This window comes from Lissotriton helveticus, chromosome 1_1 (genome assembly GCF_964261635.1).
Source record: "Lissotriton helveticus chromosome 1_1, aLisHel1.1, whole genome shotgun sequence".
NCBI lineage: Eukaryota > Metazoa > Chordata > Amphibia > Caudata > Salamandridae > Lissotriton > Lissotriton helveticus.
Genome location: NC_136057.1, coordinates 1,334,061,493 through 1,334,083,637, shown reverse-complemented (window position 1 = coordinate 1,334,083,637; position 22,145 = coordinate 1,334,061,493). Strand labels below are relative to the sequence as shown.

The 22,145-nt window shown below is 48.2% G+C and overlaps 1 protein-coding gene across 2 annotated transcripts in view; it reads right to left on the bottom strand.

Moving 5' to 3' along the window:
- Positions 1-22,145, bottom strand: part of CAMSAP3 (calmodulin regulated spectrin associated protein family member 3) — a 267,765-nt gene that overhangs the window by 2,999 nt on the left and 242,621 nt on the right. For both annotated transcript variants that reach the window (XM_078682487.1, XM_078682477.1), the window contains 3 exons: positions 17,616-17,721; positions 9,254-9,372; positions 7,036-7,154 (listed from right to left, as the gene is read on the bottom strand). In XM_078682487.1, coding sequence (XP_078538613.1) covers positions 7,036-7,154; positions 9,254-9,372; positions 17,616-17,721 — 344 coding nt within the window. The remainder of the gene's footprint in view (positions 1-7,035; positions 7,155-9,253; positions 9,373-17,615; positions 17,722-22,145) is intronic.

Genomic DNA, 22,145 nt, shown 5'->3' with positions numbered 1-22,145 from the left:
GGGGTCCGCTACTGCTCGAACAGCCAGGTCTTGAGCTGCTTCCTGAAGGCGAGGTGGTCCTGGGTCAGGCGGAGGTGGGTCGGAAGGGAGTTCCAAGTCTTGGCGGCCAGGTGGGAGAAGGACCTTCCTCCTGTGGTGGCTCTTCGGATGCCGGGGACGGCGGCTAGGGCGTGGTTGGTCGATTGAAGCTGGCGTTTGGGAACATAGAAGTTGAGGCGGCTGTTGAGGTATCCTGGGCCTTGGTTGTGTAGGGCTTTGTGTGCGTGGGTGAGGAGCCGGAAGGTGATTCTCTTGTTGACCGGGAGCCAGTGCAGGTCTCTCAGGTGTCCGGAGATGTGGCTGCGGCGGGGGATGTCCAGGATGAGTCGTGCTGAGGTGTTCTGGATCCGCTGGAGTCTCTTCTGGAGTTTGGCAGTGGTTCCGGCGTAGAGGGAGTTGCCGTAGTCCAGACGGCTGGTGACGAGGGCCTGGGTGACCGTCTTCCTGGTCTCGGTGGGGATCCATCGGAAGATCTTACGTAGCATGCGCAGGATGTTGAAGCACGACGAGGAGACGGCGTTGACTTGTCTGGTCATGGAGAGGGAGGAGTCCAGGATGAAGCCCAGGGTGCGTGCGTGGTCTGTGGGTTTGGGTGCGCTGCCCAGGGCGGGGGGCCACCAGGAGTCGTCCCAGGCGGAGGGTGAAGATCCCAGGATGAGGACTTCCGTCTTGTCCGAGTTCAGTTTCAGGCGACTGTTCATCATCCACTAGGCGACGTCTGTCATCCCTTCGTGTAGGTTGGCTCTGGCGGTGTCGGGGTCGTTGGTGAGGGAAAGGATCAGCTGGGTGTCGTCGGCGTAGGAGATGATGTTGAGGTTGTGCTGGCGTGCGATGGCTGCGAGGGGGCTCATGTAGACGTTGAAGAGTGTTGGGCTGAGCGAGGAGCCTTGAGGGACGCCGCAGATGACTTCGGTGGCCTCCGATCTGAACGGGGGGAGGAGGACTCTGTGTCCTTCCGGCGAGGAAGGAGATGATCCACTCCAGTGCCTTCTCCTGGATTCCGACGTTGCTGAGGCGCTGTACTAGGGTACGGTGGCAGACAGTGTCGAAGGCCGCGGATAGGTCCAGGAGGATGAGGGCCGCTGTTTCTCCGTTGTCGAGCATGGCTCGGATGTCATCAGTAGCTGCGATCAGGGCGGTCTCGGTGCTGTGGTTGGCCCGGAAGCCAGACTGCGAGAGGTCGAGGGAGCCGTTCGTCTCGAGGAAGGTGGTCAGTTGCTTGTTGATGGTCTTCTCGATGACTTTTGCCGGAAACGGGAGCAGCGAGATGGGGCGGTAGTTCTTGAGGTCGGTGGGGTCGGCTGATGGCTTCTTAAGTAGGGCGCTGAGTTCGGCGTGCTTCCAGCTCTCCGGGAAGGTCGCGGTGTCGAAGGAGGTGTTGATGATGTCCCGCAGGTGGGGTGCGATGACAGCATCGGCCTTGTTGAAGACGTGGTGAGGGCAGTGGTCTGTCGGAGATCCGGAGTGGATGGAGTTCATCGTGTGGACGGTGTCTTCAGTGCTGATCGGGGTCCAGGCGCAGAGGGTGGTTGTGGGGGGCGGTGGTTCGGTCGTGGCGTGCTTCGGTTGAGTGCTGAAGCTGTTGTGTATGTCCGCGATCTTGTTGTGGAAGTAGGAGGCGAGGGAGTTGCAGAGGTCTTGCGAAGGGGTGATGTCGTTGTTTCCGACGTTGGGGTTGGAGAGCTCTTTCACGATGTTGAAGAGTTCCTTGCTGTTGTGTGCGTTGTTGTCCAGTCGTTCCTTGAATGCGGTTTTCTTGGTGGTGTGGATCAGTTGGTGGTGTTTTCGGGTGGCGAGCTTGAGGGCAGTCATGTTGTCCGGGTCTCTGTGCCAGGTTTTCTCGAGTGCTCTGCAGTTCTTCTTGGAGCTCTTGAGTTCGTCGTTAAACCATGGTGCTTTCTTGCTGCCGGGTCGGCTCGGCGGGGTCTTCAGAGGGGCGAGGTCGTCTGCACAGTCGCTGATCCATTTCGTGAGGTTGGTGGCCGCTTGGCTGGGGTTCGTTGTGCTGGTGGGAGGGTTCATGCTCAGGGAAGTGGCGAGCTGGTCTGCAGTGATCTTGTTCCAACTTCTGCGGGGAACCTGTTGCTGGTGATGGTGGGACGTGGTCCTTCTGAAGCTGAAGTGGACGCAGCTGTGATCCGTCCAGTGGAGTCCCGTGGCGTGGCTGAAGGCGATGTCCTTGCTGGAATAGAAGACCGGGTCGAGTGTGTGTCCGGCGTAGTGGGTGGGGGTGGTCACCAGTTGCTCGAGTCCGAGGTTGGCGAGGTTGTCCAGCAGGGTGGTGGTGTTGCGGTCGTTGTTGTTCTCCAGGTGGAAGTGGAGGTCCCCGAGGAGGATGTAGTCGGCGGACAGGAGGGCGTGCGGGCTGATGAAGTCGGCGATGTATTCGCTGAATTGTGTGCGTGGTCCCGGGGGTCTGTAGATGAGGGTGCCTCTGAGGGTGGTCTTGGGGTTGACGTGAATCTGGAAGTGCAGGTGTTCGGCGGGTGCGAGGGTATCGTCGGTGTCGGTCGTGATGCGGATGGAGTTCCTGTGGATGATGGCGATGCCTCCTCCTGTCTGGTTGACGCGGTCCCTCCGGATGATCTTGTAGCCGTCCGGGATGGCGATGGCGATGTCGGGCGCTGAGGAGGCGTTCATCCAGGTTTCCGTGAGGAAGGCGACGTCTGGGGCTGTGTTGTCGAGCAGGTTCCAGAGCTCAACAGCGTGTCTGTGGACGGAGCGGGTGTTGAGCAGGATGCACTTCAGGAGGGTGCTGCTGGAGTTCGGCTTGGTGGGTGCTGTTGTGGCGTGGGTCCGGTTGCAGGTGAACTTGCAGGAGTGGCAGCTGAAGGGTTCGTGGGTGCGTCTCGGTGTGGCTCGGTAGCAGCCCGGGGGTCGGCCGGTGTTGAGTGCGTTGAGTTCGGTGGCGTTGTAGGTCCGTCGGGTCGGCTTCCGTCGGTGGGGGCCAGGGGTCCTGGCGCTGGGCGCGGTCCAGGCACGGACGGGCGCAGACGGGCTTACCTTTGGCGCACCTTCGGCGCTCATTCGGCGCTCCCGCTGCGCGGTCGCTCTGGGGGCGTCATAAGAAGGAGCCGGGAGGGCGGGTCAGCTGGGTGGCGGGAGCGGGGCAGCCAATGGACAGGAGGGGGGCGGGGTAGATGGAGGTCTGTGGCGGGAAGGGGGACTGGGGCGGCTCGGCGGCAGGGAGCGGCACCCAAGGTAGGGTGGGGTGAGCAGAGGGGGGGAGCAGGGGGTAGTGGCGGCAAGGCAGGTAGAGGCAACGACAAGGCAACACAAGGTAGGGGGGCACAGAAGGCAAAGGCTGGACACACGACAGGCGGACACGGGGGGAACACAGAGGCGGCACTGGGGTCAGCAGCGAGGCAGCAGGGGGGGGGGGGGGGAAGTCCCACGAGGCGGCAGCGAGGCAGCAGAGCAGCGGGCAGGAGCAGCGGAGTGGGGGTGACCTCGCCTGAATCAGGCTCAGCGGTCACTAGGTGCAACCTATGCCCAGACAGTGTTAACAAGCTTAAAAATGTCAAAATAATGAAGTAATACTATTACAAAGTGTGCAGACATAACACCACATAATTTGCCTTTTCTCACTGCATAATTTACTCAACCTTGCCGCATAAATTGGCCCTCTCCAGACGCATAATTCCAGTGTCTCTGCGTAAGACAATGTGGACTACAACATATATGAGTCGAAATGTCAACATATAATGCTTACCATTATAGATAAGACTACTTAGTCTTGAGAAATACAAACTTGGGATTTAAAACATAACATAGTGGTTGGATTGTGTTTACTAATAAGTAATTATTATCCAAAGGAACCCTATTAATCAACCTTAGAATAGTGAATGATTACAAAAATACAATAAGGCCGTAAACCCATGCCTTATAGTTTCCATACTGCTATTTGATTTTGGTTCATAGCTCACTGTGCTATATTAGAACTGTATCTTACAAACTGCAATTAAAAAAAGAGTCCCTGTGACAAAAACAGTAAACTACTGAGCCGTCTACATAAACAACAATTCTTTTATCTGCATGTTGCACATTGTGCTTCACTGGAAGCACACTGTCCCTCTTCGCTACTTTATGGTGAGTCAAAACTCAGATCTCTCAAACAGATACATTAATCGCCAAAGTTAAACTGCCGTTTTTAGCCTACATATTGCTGGCACTCAAGGGATAATAAGTCTATGCTTTTAACCCTGTAAGAAGTATCAAAATGCAACCCCCTTCACAATCTCCCCAGAGCTTGGCCCCTGGTGAGGTGACACAAGCCCCTGAACAAAAGCAGAATGCCATGCCCTAGACTGGGGCAGGAGGAGGCCCAGCAAATGCTGTAACTGGCCCATTATCATTTTGTATGTGACAATCGGCCAGCAATCAGAATGATAATGCAGATAGTCTGTGCCAGGTCGGGGTCGGGCTGATGCAGGTCCTTTAGTTCACAGTAGGAGTACGAGCTGCCCACTGTAGTGAGAGTTACAGAACTGTGAGGCTTCTTGCAAGGAGACAGTGCAGTTCGCTAAAATATCCAGAATTACGGACAAAAGGTGTCCGTGAAAGGGATCACAATGGACTGGAGGACCAAAAAATGAAATGTACGGATGGTTGGTCACCCTACGTTAAGGTGGTGAATACATGCCAATATGGGAAAAGAGATGGGAAAACCAGCATTTGTGTCCCTGGATTTCTGAACTTATTTACATATTTCGTTTATCTCATTTCAGTTTGCAGTAATATTCCGCTCCAACATCCTTTTCTGCAGCCATCCATTAGGCACAGAACTTGATGTAATCAATAGAATCGGCAAATCTACTTGGCAACCTTCAGCAATGTTGGACCCGCCCCACCAATCCGTAGAGACAACCTAGATTCAAGGTCGGTTCAATCCCTCATATTTATTTATTTAACACCTTGACTGCTGCAGCAATTCCCCCTCTGTGCTAACATTTACTGGATCCCCTCGTTCATGACGAGCTCAGCTCGTCATAAGCACACGAGCAGTGTACTGCATGACGAGCTGAGCTCGTCATGAGCATGGAAGGGGTTAAGCACCGCTTTTTTGATGTAGGGCACTATTTAAAGTTGTGACACTTGGTATGGCTGGGAGGTAAGAAAATGTATACTTTGAAGTTTGAAAACTTTCCAGCCCCCATTAGGATCACATCTAATATACTGACACCCAACAAAACATTAGGGAAACCTGGATCGTCTTCATCCCACCCAGTTGACGTCCTCCAAGTCCACTGTAAATCACTCCCATGGTGCACTAGGTGTGCACCATGTAACACAATATTGGGGCAGAAATACTTGGCAAAGTGCTCTCCATAATACACTCACTAAGGGGGAACCAGACTCAAAACATTTGAAATGGTGAGGTGAGGTCACCACAGACCACAAGTATTTAATAACTGTATTCAAGGAATCTTAATAGACTGATAAATCCACTCTAGAGGTCAGAATCTCACAGGTTTGAATCCCAGCCGGCTCAATCTGTTCATTCTTACTGAATGAATCAGTACCTTCATATGTTTGGCAATGGTAGCACCCGCCATTACAGAGTTGTGATAGTTGGCTCACAAAGTACGCCTTATTTGCACCCGGTTAATAACATTCTGTACTGCTGTACCCACTGTTGTCTAATCATTTTTGTCTATTTCTACAATTAGAATGACATTTAATAAGAAGACTAAACAATCCCAATGAAATACCTTCTTGGTGAACAATGTTTAAAAAAAAATAATTTTTAGCACGTTTCTATTCATTCCTCTCTTTGCCCGCCACCCACTCCACTTCTTTTTTGGTGAGAGTTCTCGTCTAGATTCCCATCATTTTTTCCACTGGTTATTCTTGAAATACTTAGTGTGTCTAATTTCCCCTTTATCCTTATGCTGCCACTTATATCTATTTCCAGTGCTATTTTATCCCTTCCCCCATACCTTCCCGTTCACTTTATAAAAAACAAATAAATAGTAAAAAATATCTATTTTATCCCTATCTGGACTTGGATCATCCACAAACTACCTTGCCTCCATGCTTCAATACTACCCCAATTTCTATTTACTTACTGTTTCACCAATTTGATTGCTAGGCAATATTTAAGCTTTAAAAGAGGATTTTTTTTAGATGAAATGAAATTAGCTAAGCTGTTTGTAGTCAGTTTAAGGCAGATGTTATTATAATGTTTTCAGCTCAATATGTTTTGTATGGGCCTTTATCATATACCCTTCAATCCTCCGGTTTTATAAAATATTTTGAGCAATTTTCAACATCCACGTATTACATATCTCCCCACTGTCCTGGCCCACTTTCTCTGCCACATGTGGACCAGACTGCCCTTATTTGCCAGGCCCACAGATGCCAGCTCCATCCCCACTTGAGATAACTGTGACCAGTCAGTTGAGAAACAAGCCCCTTTATTCCACTTTGGCTCAAGGCTAATAACCCCAGAACTTCAGCTAAAGGAAGCTAACTGTAAGCATCCTAGTCAGCGAGTGAAAGCAATATCCCCACCATCGGCACCATATGCATTCTGGCCACATGCCTAGCTGTCCATAAGTCATAGTCCTAACATTTTCAGTCAAAGGCTAATCCAAAAAAGATGGGTTTCCCAGATGTAGACCAATACCAGATGAACGTTAGAAGTTTACAACACGTCCGCTTGGACGGCCTCAACGTTTCTTATAATGTGACCTAAAGCTCAGCAAAACCAGATTAATGGCACCTTAAGATCAATATGGTAAATGACTTGGTAAATTACTTTATTGGATAGTGTCTGATAATGGAGAGGGGCAAAGAAGAAGTATGGTGTGTTAGATTTGAGTCACTGGTAATACGTTTATTAACTTCAACTGGTGCAATTGTTTTCAAATAATTTTGAATAATCAATTTGTAAATAACAAGTTTTCAGAAGTCTAACATCCCAAGCCTTTCTTACACACGCCCCCATCACTATGATGGACCACATCCACACTGGCACAGTCATGGCGTGCCTACCTCCAATGTCTTGTTCTTCTGGGACTCGTTGACTTTTCCTGCCAGGCAGCAGTGGGACAAGGCATTATGGATGATGAACTTGTTGGACTTGGCACTGGGCTCCTTGTACAGCTTGGGTCCTGCAAGGCATGAGAGATTGGAGAGATGATGGAAGAAATTAAAGACTGCAATCCTCCCTAGAGGGTGTTTGCAGCCCTTTCCCACAAATTACAGAAAATTGAGGAACATTTCTAAAATATTTCAGTTAGTTATTGGACTTTGCTTTCAAAATGAATTCACACAAGCAACTTTAAAGACAGCTTTCAATACAGCCAGTAATTTGCATTTCTCCTCGCTTTGATAACTTCCAACTTTGTTTTTAAAATTTTGAAATTATATGATCTCAAATAGCAAATGCCTTCAACCAGCATTTAGGGTTCCTGGAGTGGGGAATTTGGCAATTTAATAAATGACAAACAAGAAACCTCAGGAACCGGGGTCAAGGAATTGGACAATAACAATGCCTGACAGCCAGGACATCAAGGAACAACCTAGAATTAACATAATGGCTACAAGTCAACGCGACACATACTAATCCTTCACCAGTATACTTCCTTTCAAGACTAGATGAACTAGTATAACCACCACAGAACAACTACCTATTAGAAGAAACAACACTTGCTATCCACAAGAGGTCTGTCTGGACAAAATTGTGAGAGGTTACCATCAACCTACATGCATGCATCTGATAGAGGGTTGGAAGACAAAACATCCACTGAAATAATCATAAAGAGTCGACCCACCTCATCCACACTCTGGATAGTATGTAAGGTTCTAGAGTCTTCTCTACACTGGAACACTGCCATAAAGGTAAACCTCACCCTCCAAACCACACACTACAGCAGACTCATGATTCATCTTCACCCAGTAGGAAACGTCCAGTGGATGAATCATAAATGCAGACAAAATCGGTATAAGCTCCAAGGCCCAAGTATTTTTGCAACCGCTGTGTTAAATAAATACCCAGGTGACTGAACACCACTTCATCAAGCATTAATAGAGAGTCCGCTGGATTACCATACGCACAGTATACAAATGTTCACAACCTAATCTTCCTAAATCACTCCATGTTGTTCTGTTCAAAGTATGAATGTTTTGTGTCAGGTATCCTGTTTAAACCACTTGCTGGAGAATCGCAGGTTTACTGACCAAGCTGAGGCCCACACAATCCAACACAGTTCTAATAGCTGCTTGCGATCCCTACCCAAAACCCATGAGAAACCAGCAAAGCCGAATGTTTTAGTACTTTTAGTTTAAGCATTTATGGATTCATAAGTCTGGCTTTTCGCAGATATATTTCATAGCAGTTTAAATTGATTTTTTTTAAATAATCCTTGGCACTGCCACCAATTTTAAAATAAATCACTGACTCTCAGTGACATCAAGGTATTTCCCAAATGTTGGCTTGACTATCAATGCTCAGCGTGTGATTGAGTTCTGGAACCTTCTACGACCCTCCTCACCCTTACTCCGTACTGTGCGCAGAGACAAAAATTATTACACTGGGCAGGTTTAAAATCATCCCCATAACAGATGGTGCTGAAACCGTGCACCACGATGATCACTAGTCTTGTACTACCCCCTCTGCACTACTATCAACTACTCCCACCCAAGAACAGCCAAAAGAAAGTTAAGTTGCTGTTACTTGCATTATAAACTCAGCAGATCAGCAAGTAAATGGTTGAACGATAATTTATGTTCAATTGTGTGGAAATTATTGGTGATCCCTGCAATGTGTAAGTGGTCCTTGTCTCACTATGTGGCATACGCCGCACCATGCATACTTGAAGGATCTAAACAGAGTGAAGTAGGAGTGAAATCCTCACCCAGCGCTTAAAAGGGGTTTGTAACAATTGATAAATTACATTTTGGGCAATGGTGAGAGTAGAAAGGTGTAGTTGCTCTCTCGTTAGTAGGATAAGCTTCAAAGCTATGTCATAGGGTTCCTCCGTGGCCTCAACGTAGATACTTTGAAGCAGTAATAGGAACAGGATTCATTATTTTCGATGGATCCTGAGGTTCTCCCACCTCAGAGTGATTCTGAACCCAAAGTAATTTCCTAACTTGGTCTTTTAGTGGAGACTTGATCAATATCGGACAGCCAGAAATAAAGAAACCCAACTGCTGACCCTTTGACTGAGGACATGCAGATCACATCTACTTATTTCCAAGTTCTCACCTGTGTACTCTGGAATGGAAGCTGGCGACGAGGCAGTGGATGCGTTTTCCCAGTCCTTCTCACCATTGTGGTTGAAGTTCAAGCGACTAGGAGACATAAGGCCCATAGGTGAACTGGCTCTGTGTAGAGAAAGGGGACAAACGTGAGTTGAGACTGTTGGAGGAGACACAAGGACCAACACAGAAGATTCTATTTTGAAAGGAAAAAGAAGGCAAATCAGGGAATTCGCTCAGTGGGGAGAGGTAGAGGAGAAGGAGGGGAGGGAGAGGAGAGGGAGAAGGGAGAGAGAGGGGAGAGAGATGGGAGATCAGAGGAGAAAGAGGAGATAGGAAAGGTAGAGGGCCCAAGGGCTGTGTAGGTAACAGGGGAGGAGGGTGGCAGGAGGCACAGCGAGGCCCGTTTTTGGGTGGAAGGGGCAGATAGTCTTCATTGTTCATTGAAAAGAAAAGGTTCGGTGCGTGTCTTGCACTGTGTTGAAGAGTTTGCAGGGAGCCTGAACTCTCTGGTTTTGTGGTGATGTTTCCACCACCCAGAGGAGAGGTGTACACGGGAGCTCCAGAGCAGAGACAAGGGCTTCTGCATTTGGTGTGGCAGGCCCCTCGAAGGCAAGGGTCCAAGCTCCAGCTGTGAAGGCAAGGTATTGTAGGGCCACCTTCTTCAAGGGGGCAGAGGAGTGTTTTGCAGGAGGGATTCCTAGGCAAGTGCTGGGGGTGCTGATTTGTAGCGCTGTTTATCCATTTCAAACAATTAGAGTGCCAAGTGAGGCAGGTTCCTTAGGAATAGGTAAATATTGTAGTAACTTTCTGCATTAAACGCTTGTTCTCGGGTAGTCGTGCTAGTTCTGTTAGCTATCCAGCTCTGTTGGCGACAGGGTGATATTGGCAGTTATGATTATTTGTTGGGTTTATCAGGTAGGATCACTGCAAGGATGCCAAGTGTAAAGAAAGGCGAGAAACGTGCACATGCCGAAGTAGATATGTAGGCATTAATGCGCAGGATGATTGCAATAGATTAGATTTTGGCTCACTTACGCCCACAGGGCCAATGGGGGGGTGCAGCCTACGGAGCCAGCAGTTCTGGCAGAGAGGTCTAGAAGTTCTGGGGTTGCTCCTGGGTAGCATTCCCACCAGTCAAAAAACGTGGTAGGCAGGGCACAAGTCCTAATTAAAAAAGTGGGGGGGACGCTGACGTCATGACAGGAAGTGACGCCACGAAAGGTAGCTTGCACCATCAGACTCATTGCCTACCCTCGCTCACCCCTTAGATGCGATTGCATCAGAGAAGCCAACGTGTGAGCAGCGTTCTGAATGGGCTCCGATCTTGCCCCAGAGAGGCCAAAGAGTGAATGTGTGGCTCCAGTTATCGAGCCCCCGGTAAAAAAAGTGGGGGGGGGACGTCCACCCGCGTGGTACCCCGACTCGATCCCTGGTGGTAGATGACAGGGGGTGAGTGTAGGGCGTGTTGAAGATCAAAGGGGCTCACCAGCGTTTATAGTGCCGGCTGCGAACAACATTATTGTTCAGGATGGCAATAGTTGCATGGCGATTGGGGTTATCCCAGCAGGTGGCGCAGGGTAGCCAGACTTAGTTGCACATTTAGCTAGTGTTTTGCATTGGCTATTGAAGGTAGGGATGTGGTTCGCACCTCTGAAAGTTGGTGCATTGGCAGGTGTAGCGGAGAGCGACAATGTCGAAAGGGCCAGGAGGCTGTTGGCCTATCTGGAGAGTGTGGGGAGCCATTGTATGCAAGGGCAAGCAGAAGTTGTAGGCACGCCTGTAGGATCTGTTGGTGGGTCTGTAGTGGCCATTCAGATGGCACAAGGATCAATAGTGGCTGGTACTTCACACACGGGCAGTGTGGCGTAAGCAAGGCTAGCTGCAGTCGGGCACTATCCCTTACTAATGAGACAATCCCAGCAAGTATGTTGGCACCACTGCCGAGCATTTGTTAAGGGGACGTGCATTCTGAGCACGCTCTGTTGGGCAGGCACATTCCAGCAGTGGTGAAGGAGAACACTTGTAAAGGCAATTATGTGGATTTGTGCAAGTTAATTGCAGATAGGCCCGAGCAAGAGGAGAGCAAGCGGTGCAAAGAGTGTTCTAGGGATTCTGGACATTGGCCTTACAAGAAGAGGGTTGAGGAGACACTGTTCAACAGGGTCATGGGTTCCACTATTTTCCAGGTAATCATGGCTGAGTGATTCCCGACCCTAGGGGCAGAATTGCCGTGCTATCAGAACAGGATAGTATGTGCACATGATACGTTTGGAGGGACTAAGACAAGGAATTCAGCAGAAAAAAAGCCACTAGGTCCACACTGGCGTGGGCCCAGATTGATGGGATTTGAACACTTGGCTGCGCTTCATGAAGCCACAGAAGCATGAGGCTCGTCCAAGTCAGCCCTTGCAGGGGGTCTTGGGAGCTGCCGCAAATTCAGAGGGAGGGGAAAGCAAAGAAGGGGTCATGCTGAGATTTCAATAAAAGATCATGCTCCAGAGCCCCACAGATGTGCAAATTCATACATTGGTGTTCTTTCTGTTCCCTACCCTCACACCGAAAGTCCAAGTGCCTCATTAGATCAGGTGATTGCAATGCTCCAGGAGCTGGGACCTGGGACACTGTTAGTGAAGGCGGACAGAGTCAATATTAAAGCTGCTACCAGTACATCCTGATGCCTTTCATTTGCTGGCTTTTCAATTTGTGGGCGCCTTTTATTTTGACAAATGTATACCCATGGGCTGTTCAGTCTCCTGTGCTTACTTCAAGAGGTTTAGCACTTTCTTGGAGTCGGTATTCAGGTAGAGATCAGGGCACCAGTGAGCTCTTCTTTTTTTGGATAATTTTTTGTTCCTGGGTTTCCCAGGCATGGCGAATTGTGTGAAGGCCTTGGATTTATTGGCTATATTTGGAGTGCCACTAGCTCAGCAAAGTCCTGTTGGTCAGCTACAACAATTTAATTCATTGATGGAATTGGATTCCAAAGCAGGCGCGTCCAGTCTTACCTAGGAGAAAGTCAATGAATATACAAGGGCATTATAGGAATGTCTGGTTGATAAGAAAGTGGCAGTACATCAGTTACAGGTGGTGGTGGGCAGATGAATTTTTCTCTCAGGATCATATCCATGGGTTACTGATTTTCCAAGTCAAGTACGCAGGCCATGTCTGGCCTTAAGTTTAGGCACCGGCATAGTAGGTTGGCAGGCGAAGTTTGGCAGGACATGAGAATATGGGGGGATTTTAATGGGGCAGTGGTATGGCCAAGCACCCCTATTATCAATAGGGAGATGGGGTATTTTCCAGATCCTGCAGGCAGTGTGGGTTTTGTCTCCATTTATGGTTCATCTTGGTGTGCTCAAAGGTGGCCAGGGGCTGGTTGGAGTCTGACTTGGTGGCAAATATTGGTTTCTTGGAGCCCTTTCCCATCTTGGTGGCCCTCACAACATGGCCAGAACAGTTCCGCAATAAATCAGAGGCATTCTGGTCTGATCGCATTTATCAGCAAGTAGCCAAGTGTAAGGTGGTCTTGAGACTGTTAAAGGAAATTATACTGCTATGTTTGAGACTAAATGTCTATTTATAAACAAAGAAAGGAGGACCCCTCACAGACTTATAAGGGACTGGGGGGAAAAACTAGGCATCAAAGGTAAAAAATGTCCCGAGTAAAACAATGGACATCCAAAAGTATATCCAAACTCAGTATAATTCCTGAAGGTATCTCACTATAGACAGCATGCCCATTCAATAGGCGGGAAAGGCAAAGGTACAAATGCACATATGGGACAAAGGTTCATCGGTGTGTAGCAGGCTATAAAAATGTCTGAGACATATCACAACATAGAGAATTTAGGCTGTAGTCGTATTTTAAGGCATATAGTAACACATGTTTGGTAAAAATCTTGTTTCAAAGATATTTTTATTATCAAAAACAGTTCACACAATCAATTGTAATGTATGAACACCATTAAAAAACAGGTTAAAACCCCATATTACATATAGGCAATTATTTACTCATAATAAAAATTTTTAAACTTTTATGCAAAATCATTAAAAACACAAAGAATCACAAAGGTCGACGCGGCGTTTCGGTTTTTTTCTTTGAACACCTTCTTCAGGACTGATTCTTATTCCAGAAAAGTAAAAATGGCTCTGCTGGAGGGTACTGACTATCCCAGAAAGGAAAAATCACCATCTGCCGTGTTCAATTAACAGGTGTGAAAGCCCTCTTTGGTTTGGGTACTGAACCAATGTTCATTAACTAGCCATCTGTATTGACAGGCGTGCTTCAGGTCGTGTCTCTGGACCTGTTGGTCTGTTTTATTCTTGTTGGGTATTGCTGCCAGGAGGAGCCACCGTTAAATGGAGCGGTTCTTTACCAGGTAAATAGGGAATCGAACCCCGCTGATATCTTGATCTTCTTTGGTATGATCGTAGGACAGCGCACAACTTGTCACCTGACTTGAGGATGATCACGTGACTGTGTAGTTATCTTTCAGATTATGGTCGGCCTCCCTGCTCCTTTCTCCTGGCAGCCCGTCACATCAGTCACCTCCGGTAGATTTCCCGAAAATGAAAAAGTCTCTATGTTGTGATATGTCTCAGACATTTTTATAGCCTGCTACACACCGATGAACCTTTGTCCCATATGTGCATTTGTACCTTTGCCTTTCCCGCCTATTGAATGGGCATGCTGTCTATAGTGAGATACCTTCAGGAATTATACTGAGTTTGGATATACTTTTGGATGTCCATTGTTTTACTCGGGACATTTTTTACCTTTGAGACTAAATGTCAACTTTAATCAAAACATGTGCCTGGGGTATTGAACAATACAGCAGATGCTTGGTCTCATTTTTAAGATGCAGGTATTCAGGTACCACCACCCAGAAGCAGCCGAGTTCACTTAACTTTTCCCGGAGCAACTATGGAGGCTTGATGTCCCAGCCTACCAGACCTTGTGGATGCCAGCTTAGCACCCAGGACAAGACGTGCCTATGAGGGGGCATATTACATGTATTACAGGTTTCAGGAAACCAAGGTTGTTGGTCAATGGTTTTCAATTGACTCTATAATTGCATTTCTGAGGGCCCTGAGAGGTGAAGGACGACCAGTGTCCTACACTAGGCAACATTCCGAGGTAATTTCCTATTTTGCAAAGATGCGAGGGTACGCTGATGGAACAAAAGATTTCCTGGTGCAAAGGGTACTGAGGGGTTGGCAGAGGTTGGAGGGAGGCAGGCAGGATTCCAGGTGCAAAATAAGCTTTCCCTTGGGCTTATAATCACAGATTGTCATTCAAACTCACATCCGGATTCATCCACACTAATTCAGAGTGAAGAATCTCCCCTGATTACACAAACACCAATTGCAAATATGGCTCCAAAATTATCAAAACAGTTTCAAAATGTAATATGTAATTAATACAGATTAAAAACACAATAATAAACAATGCAATTTACAAAAACAATTAAAACATTAAAAATCATTCACAAAGAAGAGACAAATTTCAGTGATTCCTTACGAAATCATCAAAAATCATTAATCCGTTGGAATCTGAAACCTCAAGTCTAGCTAATATTAGCAAATGACCATACATAAGTTCCCCGGATTTAATAATGACAATTGCGTCGACGCGTTTCGGTGTGTTGCTCGTTTTTGCACCACCTTTTTCAAGACAAAAACTGTATTGTCCCTCTTTTTTCTCGTTTTCTGTGTTAAAAAGTCAAATATAATCTGATAGTGATCTCCTGGCGTAATAGCAAAACGCTTTTTCTGTGATATTATCTAATCATGGTATCTTCCGATGATACATTTTTATTTCGCCCCATTCGGTCTTTATGTTGGGGAAATATCAGCTTCCTTAGTGCTTTTAATAGTACTAATCGGGTGCTTTCAAAATGGTTATCGGAGTCCTACTTCGGTAACTCCTTCAGACCTCGCGTCAATCCAAATCTGGAGACACCATGTATTTCTTCAAGTATCCTTTCTCTTTCAAAAGCTCCGTCTGTTAATCAAGTAAACTGCTACAGTATTGAGTCAGTCACAATCCGATGTTCTTCACAAAACACCTTTGCTTTTGTCGTGCTGGCTCCTAATTATGGAGGATCTCTATTTTTTTTCCCAGCAACCAAACTCCCAGCGTCTAATTCTCCAGGATTCCAGGTGCAACATAGACATGTTGAAGCTGGCAAGGATAATGTTCTGCCTTGAGGGGTGTGCAGGTCACCCGCTGAGGTTTGCTTGTTTAGGGAAGCTTTCTCCATGATGTTCTATGGGGCACTAAGAGTGAGGGAGCTTATGGTGAAGAACAAGAGGGACAGAAGTGGGGGTTTGCACCTAGCAGACATTCAATGCCCTAATGGCTCCTTGGCGGTCACAATTACCCATTCTAAGATCGAACTGTAGGGTGGGAGGACCACCTACCCTACTGTTGCAAAGGGCCCCAGGGAATGAGTGCTGTCCGCTTGGGAATCTTAAAGCCTTTATGGAACGTCGGGCACAAGTGGTGGTTGGCCCTCTTTTGGTTCATGAAGACGGGATGACATTGACGAGATTTAATTTTGCCAGGATACTCTGTAGGGCCCTGGTGTCAGCAGGTTTGGATGCTGCAGAGTATAGTTTGCATTCTTTTTGGCTTGGCATAGCCACCACAGTGGCAGGAAGGGGGCTGCAGGACAAGCGGATCAAAGGATAGGTAGGTGGAAGTCTGACTGTTACAAGTCTTATACGAGATTGAACAGGTTATAAATGTCCTGGCACACATTTTTCACATTCTTTATCGTATTCTTCTGTCAATGCAGGTGGAGGACATGATAAGGTGATGCAGTTGCTGGATACTTCATGGTCTCCTGTCAACGCAAGCGGTGTTACAGATATGCTGGTGTTGGGCCACCCGAATGTGAGGCGTGCAAATGTTTTTTATTCTGCAGGTGACTTTGCGATGCGGGCAAGGAAGGCTGCATATCAGCTGACTTTCTGCAGTCAAGGAGGGCTGTGCTTGGCCAAGTTGAAAACTGCATTTGACAAAATGGTGCCACGAAGGCTTCCACTTCCAGGGATTGCCATCTTTCATTTAGGACACAATGACTTGGCCGATTTAGGGCAAAAAGACTTATTTGAATTGGCGGTCTCCGAAATGTGTTGGCTTTCATCAAAGTTCCTGGAGTCCATAATAGCATGGTCCCACATGTTTTCTGAGGTTGAACTGGAGAGGTGGTAAGTCTATGTAGGACCTCAATGAGTCTGTGAAACTGTTGATCAGGAAGCGGTGTAAAAGAAAAAATAAAATGATAATAACCAAATCATTTTATTTTTAGTATTGTCACTGGTGGGGCTTGGCTACCCTGACGTCGGGGAAGAGGAGTGGTTGCTGCACTCTGAAGTGCACATGATGCTTTGGCCAGCTGTCTTGGGCCAGCCAAAGCGTCATGCACACTTTGCATGTTCCCCACCCAGGCTGCATTACGGCCTGGGTGGATAACATACCCTGGCCCCCAGGCCCTCTCAAGAGTACGGAACCATGGCACTCAGACCAATCGTTGTGATTGACTGTAGGGAGCCTGGGTGCTTCCTGGAAGAGACAATGTGGGAGAGACGTAGCGAGGTCAGTTAAGTGATTTTATTTTCAACTCCTACCCTCCCTCTTCTGCAAAACCACCCAACAGCTTGTTTTGCATCCATGCCCCACGGATGCATCAAGGGTGAGTCGTTTTTCTTACAGGATGGGGTACACTTATCTAAGGAAGTTATTGTGATGTGTCTGGAGAACCTGTTGGCCTGGCTAGACCAATGTGCACAGTAAGAGGATCGGGGCCAGAAAGCAGGGGAACAATGCTGGTCTGTGAAGTCATGATCGGTGGGGACATTTCGGGTCCCTTTAAAGCATCCTTTTATACCAAAATATCATCGGCATCTCTGGACTCTCCAAGGATTGCTGGCAGCAAGTCAAAAAGGAGGTTGCAATGGCGTGGGTGTTGGAGGTGGTAGCATATAGGGAGTCCTTACCGGTCAACCACCCGCGTGTTGTACATTCCAATTAGCAAGTCACAAATAGCGAGTCGCAAGTGCGATGCAATTTGCGACTTATTAATTGATGGGTCGTACATCTGGCCCTTAGATTTTATCCACTGAAAAGCTTTGAATTGAGGGTTCAGTTCATCGAGTTTACATTTGTCTCTAAGAAATGCAGGATCATTTGAAAATAGATAATTTCTTGGTGAGATAAAGAAATTAAATCACACTTAGAATAATGTACGGAAAGGAGACAACAGCAAGTGTACAGCAAAGCAGAAATTAAAGGCCCATTCAGTTGTGGATTTAAGCCGCACTCAGTGGGCAGCCATTTTTACTTTGCAGCTCGCTCTCACCTTGGCGACCGCGGCGACTTCTTGACGCTCAGCGTGTTTCCTGCGTCATTGCCTACAGTGGAGAGAGACATTGTGGACTGGGAGTACACCTTGCTGAGCTTGGAGCCTGTGTGATGAGAGAGAAACATGGAAACAAATGAGTATAGACATGGAAAATGAATTGCCACCGTGGAGACTGAATACTATTAATGAGAGTGACCTAATAATACTACAGTGGTTAAGGTGCGGTACTGGACTGAAATACCTGGTCATTGCTTTATTATTTTCTAATCAATTACTAAATACTCCCATCATATTTCCAATCCAAACTGGGAATAAACAATTTCCCTTGTGTACTGAATTGTATATTTCAAGAGGCTGAAGGGAGGGGGCAAGCGTTATGAGGCCCTGAGGGGCGGCTCCACCATTATATATCGGAAGAGGGTTGCCCCACTGAAAAATAAAATTATTAAAAAAACACTTTAGCATTTTTTTTTTTATTACTCCCAGCCGAGGTTAGGGCGGGCCATCCCGATTGTCAGGCTATAGGAGAAATTGGGCACTTGTAAGTGCGCATATCTGTTTGGCCGTTGTCTCAGGCTGGCCAGGCAGACATGCGCACTCATGTTTCTACAACCCAGCTGTTTTGCAACAGCCGGGTGGGAGAAAAGCCCCAAGCCCCTGGGCCTGAGTGAGCGTCAAGCCCTCTGCTCAGGCCATTCATGGCACTGCTCTCATGCTGTTATCACCAGCATGAGAGCAGCGTTGTGATTGCCTCCTGGGAGCCTGAGCAGCATGACCAGCATTGGAAGAGGGGCACCAAAGCGGCAGGCGCAGGAGTAGGTTCATTGTTAGAAAAAAATATTTTCCCCTCACACCGTCCACCCCCGCATTGCCCTACCACCCCAAAGCCGCCACAGTCATTGCTCGACTGACTTTCCATGGAGTCATATTCATGCTCACGATTAGACAGTGTAGCACGGCATAGGCCACAGCTGGGCCCCAAAGCGCACACTCCGACATACGCCCTGACTCCACATTGGAGGTCGAAGCAAGTTAATAAAATGGGGCGGACCCAGCGGCAGCTACTCTATGGCGGAGGAGCCTCGCCCCCCTGTTGAGAGCCATCTGAGGGCAACGGGAAAAATAAAAGAACAACAATTTTTTTTATTATCATTTTATTTTTTCCATTTCCCTCTAGAGCCAGCAAGGCTGGGCGGAGCGGGGCTTATCTGTCACACAGCCAGCAGTAAAAGCAGTAGTGCACACTAAGTGCACATGACGGTTTGGTTCGTCGTCTTAGGCCTTCCAAACAGTCATACACACTTAGGTTTCTCCAACCCAGCTGTGTTGCACAGCTGGGTTGGAGAAACAGCATAGACTCCCAGACACTGTGTAAGCTGCAAACCTAGCCGCTCAGACCAATCCTGGTGCTACGCTCATGCTATTGAGAGCAGTACCAGGGATTGGGTGGGGAGCCTGTGCTGGTGACCCAAGGACTGCTGGGACACCATGAGGAGAAAAGGGGGAGCACTGAGGCGGCCGGCATGGTCATAACTGGTACATTTATTATAATTATTTCTCTTATCCCCCATCCCATCTCCCCTGTCCCTCACTTTAGTTTTTTAGCAGCTGCCACTGGGCAGACCCCACCTGCGTACCAGTTGTGCGGAGTGTTCATAAGCAAATAAGCCTCTGTGTGCCCTTGGCAGAATGGCAGGGCCTTCCTCTGTCCGATGCCACAGTGGCAATGAGAAGCAGGTGGCCCATGGCGTCCCATCTTCCTATTCCAGTAGCCAGTCTACTCTGTGACATTGCTCCAGGCTCGGACACGTGTTGCCCCCCTACTCACATGAAAGGTACACATGAGGATCTTCTCACTTACCAGGCCTTCTCCCACACCACCTGAGCATGCCTTGTTTAGAATAGGTGACCAACCCCCTTTTCTCTGCCTGTCCGATTGGCAGCAGAGCACTCAGACTGGTGGACACCACAGTGACCATGCCGCTGACACCGGTGCAAACACCCACTCCTCAGACAATCGCTGCTTTGCAGCGCCACCACCCAGGTGCTACCCCTCTGCTGTGAGGACAGTCCCTTCGGCTCCTGGTGCCTGGGTCATGCTGTCCAGCCTGACACCTCCTCTGCTTCTTGACGCCCACATGTGCCAGCCCTCACAATAAGTGTAGATTGGCAGGAGAACGCGCAGGCTGCACCACTTCGTCAGGATACACCCTCCCCGTGCACTGGCGCGGTCATGACAGCCTATGCCATTGGGTGCATGTGTATCCGCTGTCCCCATTCAGCGAGCTCAGTGACCCCACCATCATCACACCCCCATGGCACAAGTGGGTGGCTCAACTCAACAACTATTTCAATGCCACCTAGGAAACATGGCAAAACAAAACTCTTCTGCTACACTCTATGGGGGAGATCTTCAAACTGGTACACAACCTCCCCAGCACTGCCTCCAATGACAACTATGAGGGAGCCATCACAGCCCTTACTGTGTACTCGGACCCCCAGATGAATTCCAACTTCAAACAGTTCAAATTAAGACAAACCTGCCAACAAGAGGAAGAATCTATGGCTATATTCTATGCTCGCCTACGGGACCTGGCCAGCACGTGCACAGAAGAGGACACGCAGAAAGAAATACACACCCAGATCATACAAGGCTGCTGGTCGGCCAGGTTCAAAATCTACATCCTTTGGCGGCCCAACATGCCCCTCCATGAAATCCTGATGCTCGCCCACTTTTTAAAACTATCCAAGGACTGAGTGGAACAGATAGAACTTGCCTTTCAGAAGCTCTCGGCCACGCCACAGCCCACCTTTTGTCCCATCAAGATGAAAACTGCAGCATCCTTCTGGAAAGGGCCTCCTTGCAGACTCATTTACAGTTTTGCCTAAGGGAGGAGCTCCCTGAAGGATCAGCGCAGATATTGTGGATTCTCTTCCCATCCCTTCCCAGAGTGCCTGGCCAGGGGTAAAACCTGCTCAGCGTGCCTGTTCCCCAACCACTTCACTAATGTCTGCCACTGCGGAAACTGACAACCCACACCTTGAGGCTAGGACATGCCGCGACACCAAGGAATGAGAGTATTCATGCAAAACCAAGCACCCACTGTGGAAAGCACACTATCCATACCCTGCTCAGGATGAGGCGACATCAAGAAGGAGGATGACGACATGGTCCTCATATCTTATGCCCTAACACCTGAACCAATACAACAAATTTGCCCTCTTGTCAAGTCACCATTGACCACAAACACACACACACCCATCCACACACACACACCCACCCCTCTCCAACCCCCCCAGCACTAATCTGCATGAGTACATCAGTAAATGTCACCAGCCTAAGACAATTTCATGCCCTGAACCTTCAACCTGTCTTAGAGCCTACGACAGCACGCATATTTGCGTATGGTACCACAACACCCCTCCTTTTGGCAGGAGTCCTCACTTGTGTCACATCCCATGGTACCCACTCATGCCCCGGTGAAATTCTCCATCTCCTCTGCAGACTCTGAAATGCTCCTTAGATGTGATACGGCCAAAAGACTACAGCTCATTCAGTGAACCGCAGCACTTGCAGACCCCTCTGTCAACATAAATCGCCCATTCCTCGACTTCCCTCATGTGTGCACCAGCTTGGACCGCCTGAAAGGTCTCCCGATCACACTCCGCATAATCCCCTTAGTCCGCCCTGTGGCACTCTGACATCGCAGACTCCCATTCCATCTCCATCCTGCGGTGGAGGAAGAACACAAAAAACTGGAAGATGCAGGTGTTATTGAGAGAGTCTCAGGCCTGACCCCGTAGGTATCACCCATGGTGGTCACCAACGAACCCAAGCAGCCAGGCTGCATCTATAGCTGTATAGAAGTGCACCACCCCAATATGGTAATAAACAATAAATAATTTTAAAAAACGACATATCTCCCGCGCGATCAATGCTCTCATCGCCGACATCAATGGCTCCATGTGGTTCTCACATGTTGATCCCTGGCTACCACCAACTCTAGCTCCATGAGGACAGCCAGGACCATACAACCTTCTTTTCTACAAGCATGCCGACATCTGATGCTATCGAAGGCTCAACTTTGAAACATCAGCAGCAGTGGAGGTCTTCCAAAATGTTATTGGGGAAGTCCTGACTGACATGGAGGACATCATCAACATAAGAGATGACATCCTCATCTATGAGCCCACCCTCAACATAAATCTCAGCCACCTACATGCCACCCTCATGAAGATCGAGATGGCTAGCCTCACCCTCAACCAAGCAAAAAAACAATTCTTCCAGCAGGAGATGCAGTTTTTTGGGTACATCTTTTTCAAGGACTGCGTCAAAGTAGCCCCATCCAAGTGCACTGACATAAGAAAAGCAGCCACACCCTCATCGGAAGTGGAAGTCAGGAAGCATCCTCCGCCTTGCACCGTAATGCAGAAGGTTTATTCCCAGTTTGGCAACACTGACAGGCCACTAAGACACCTCACCAAAGAGTCAATGATATCGGTGTGGGGTCCAGTTGAAGACCACAC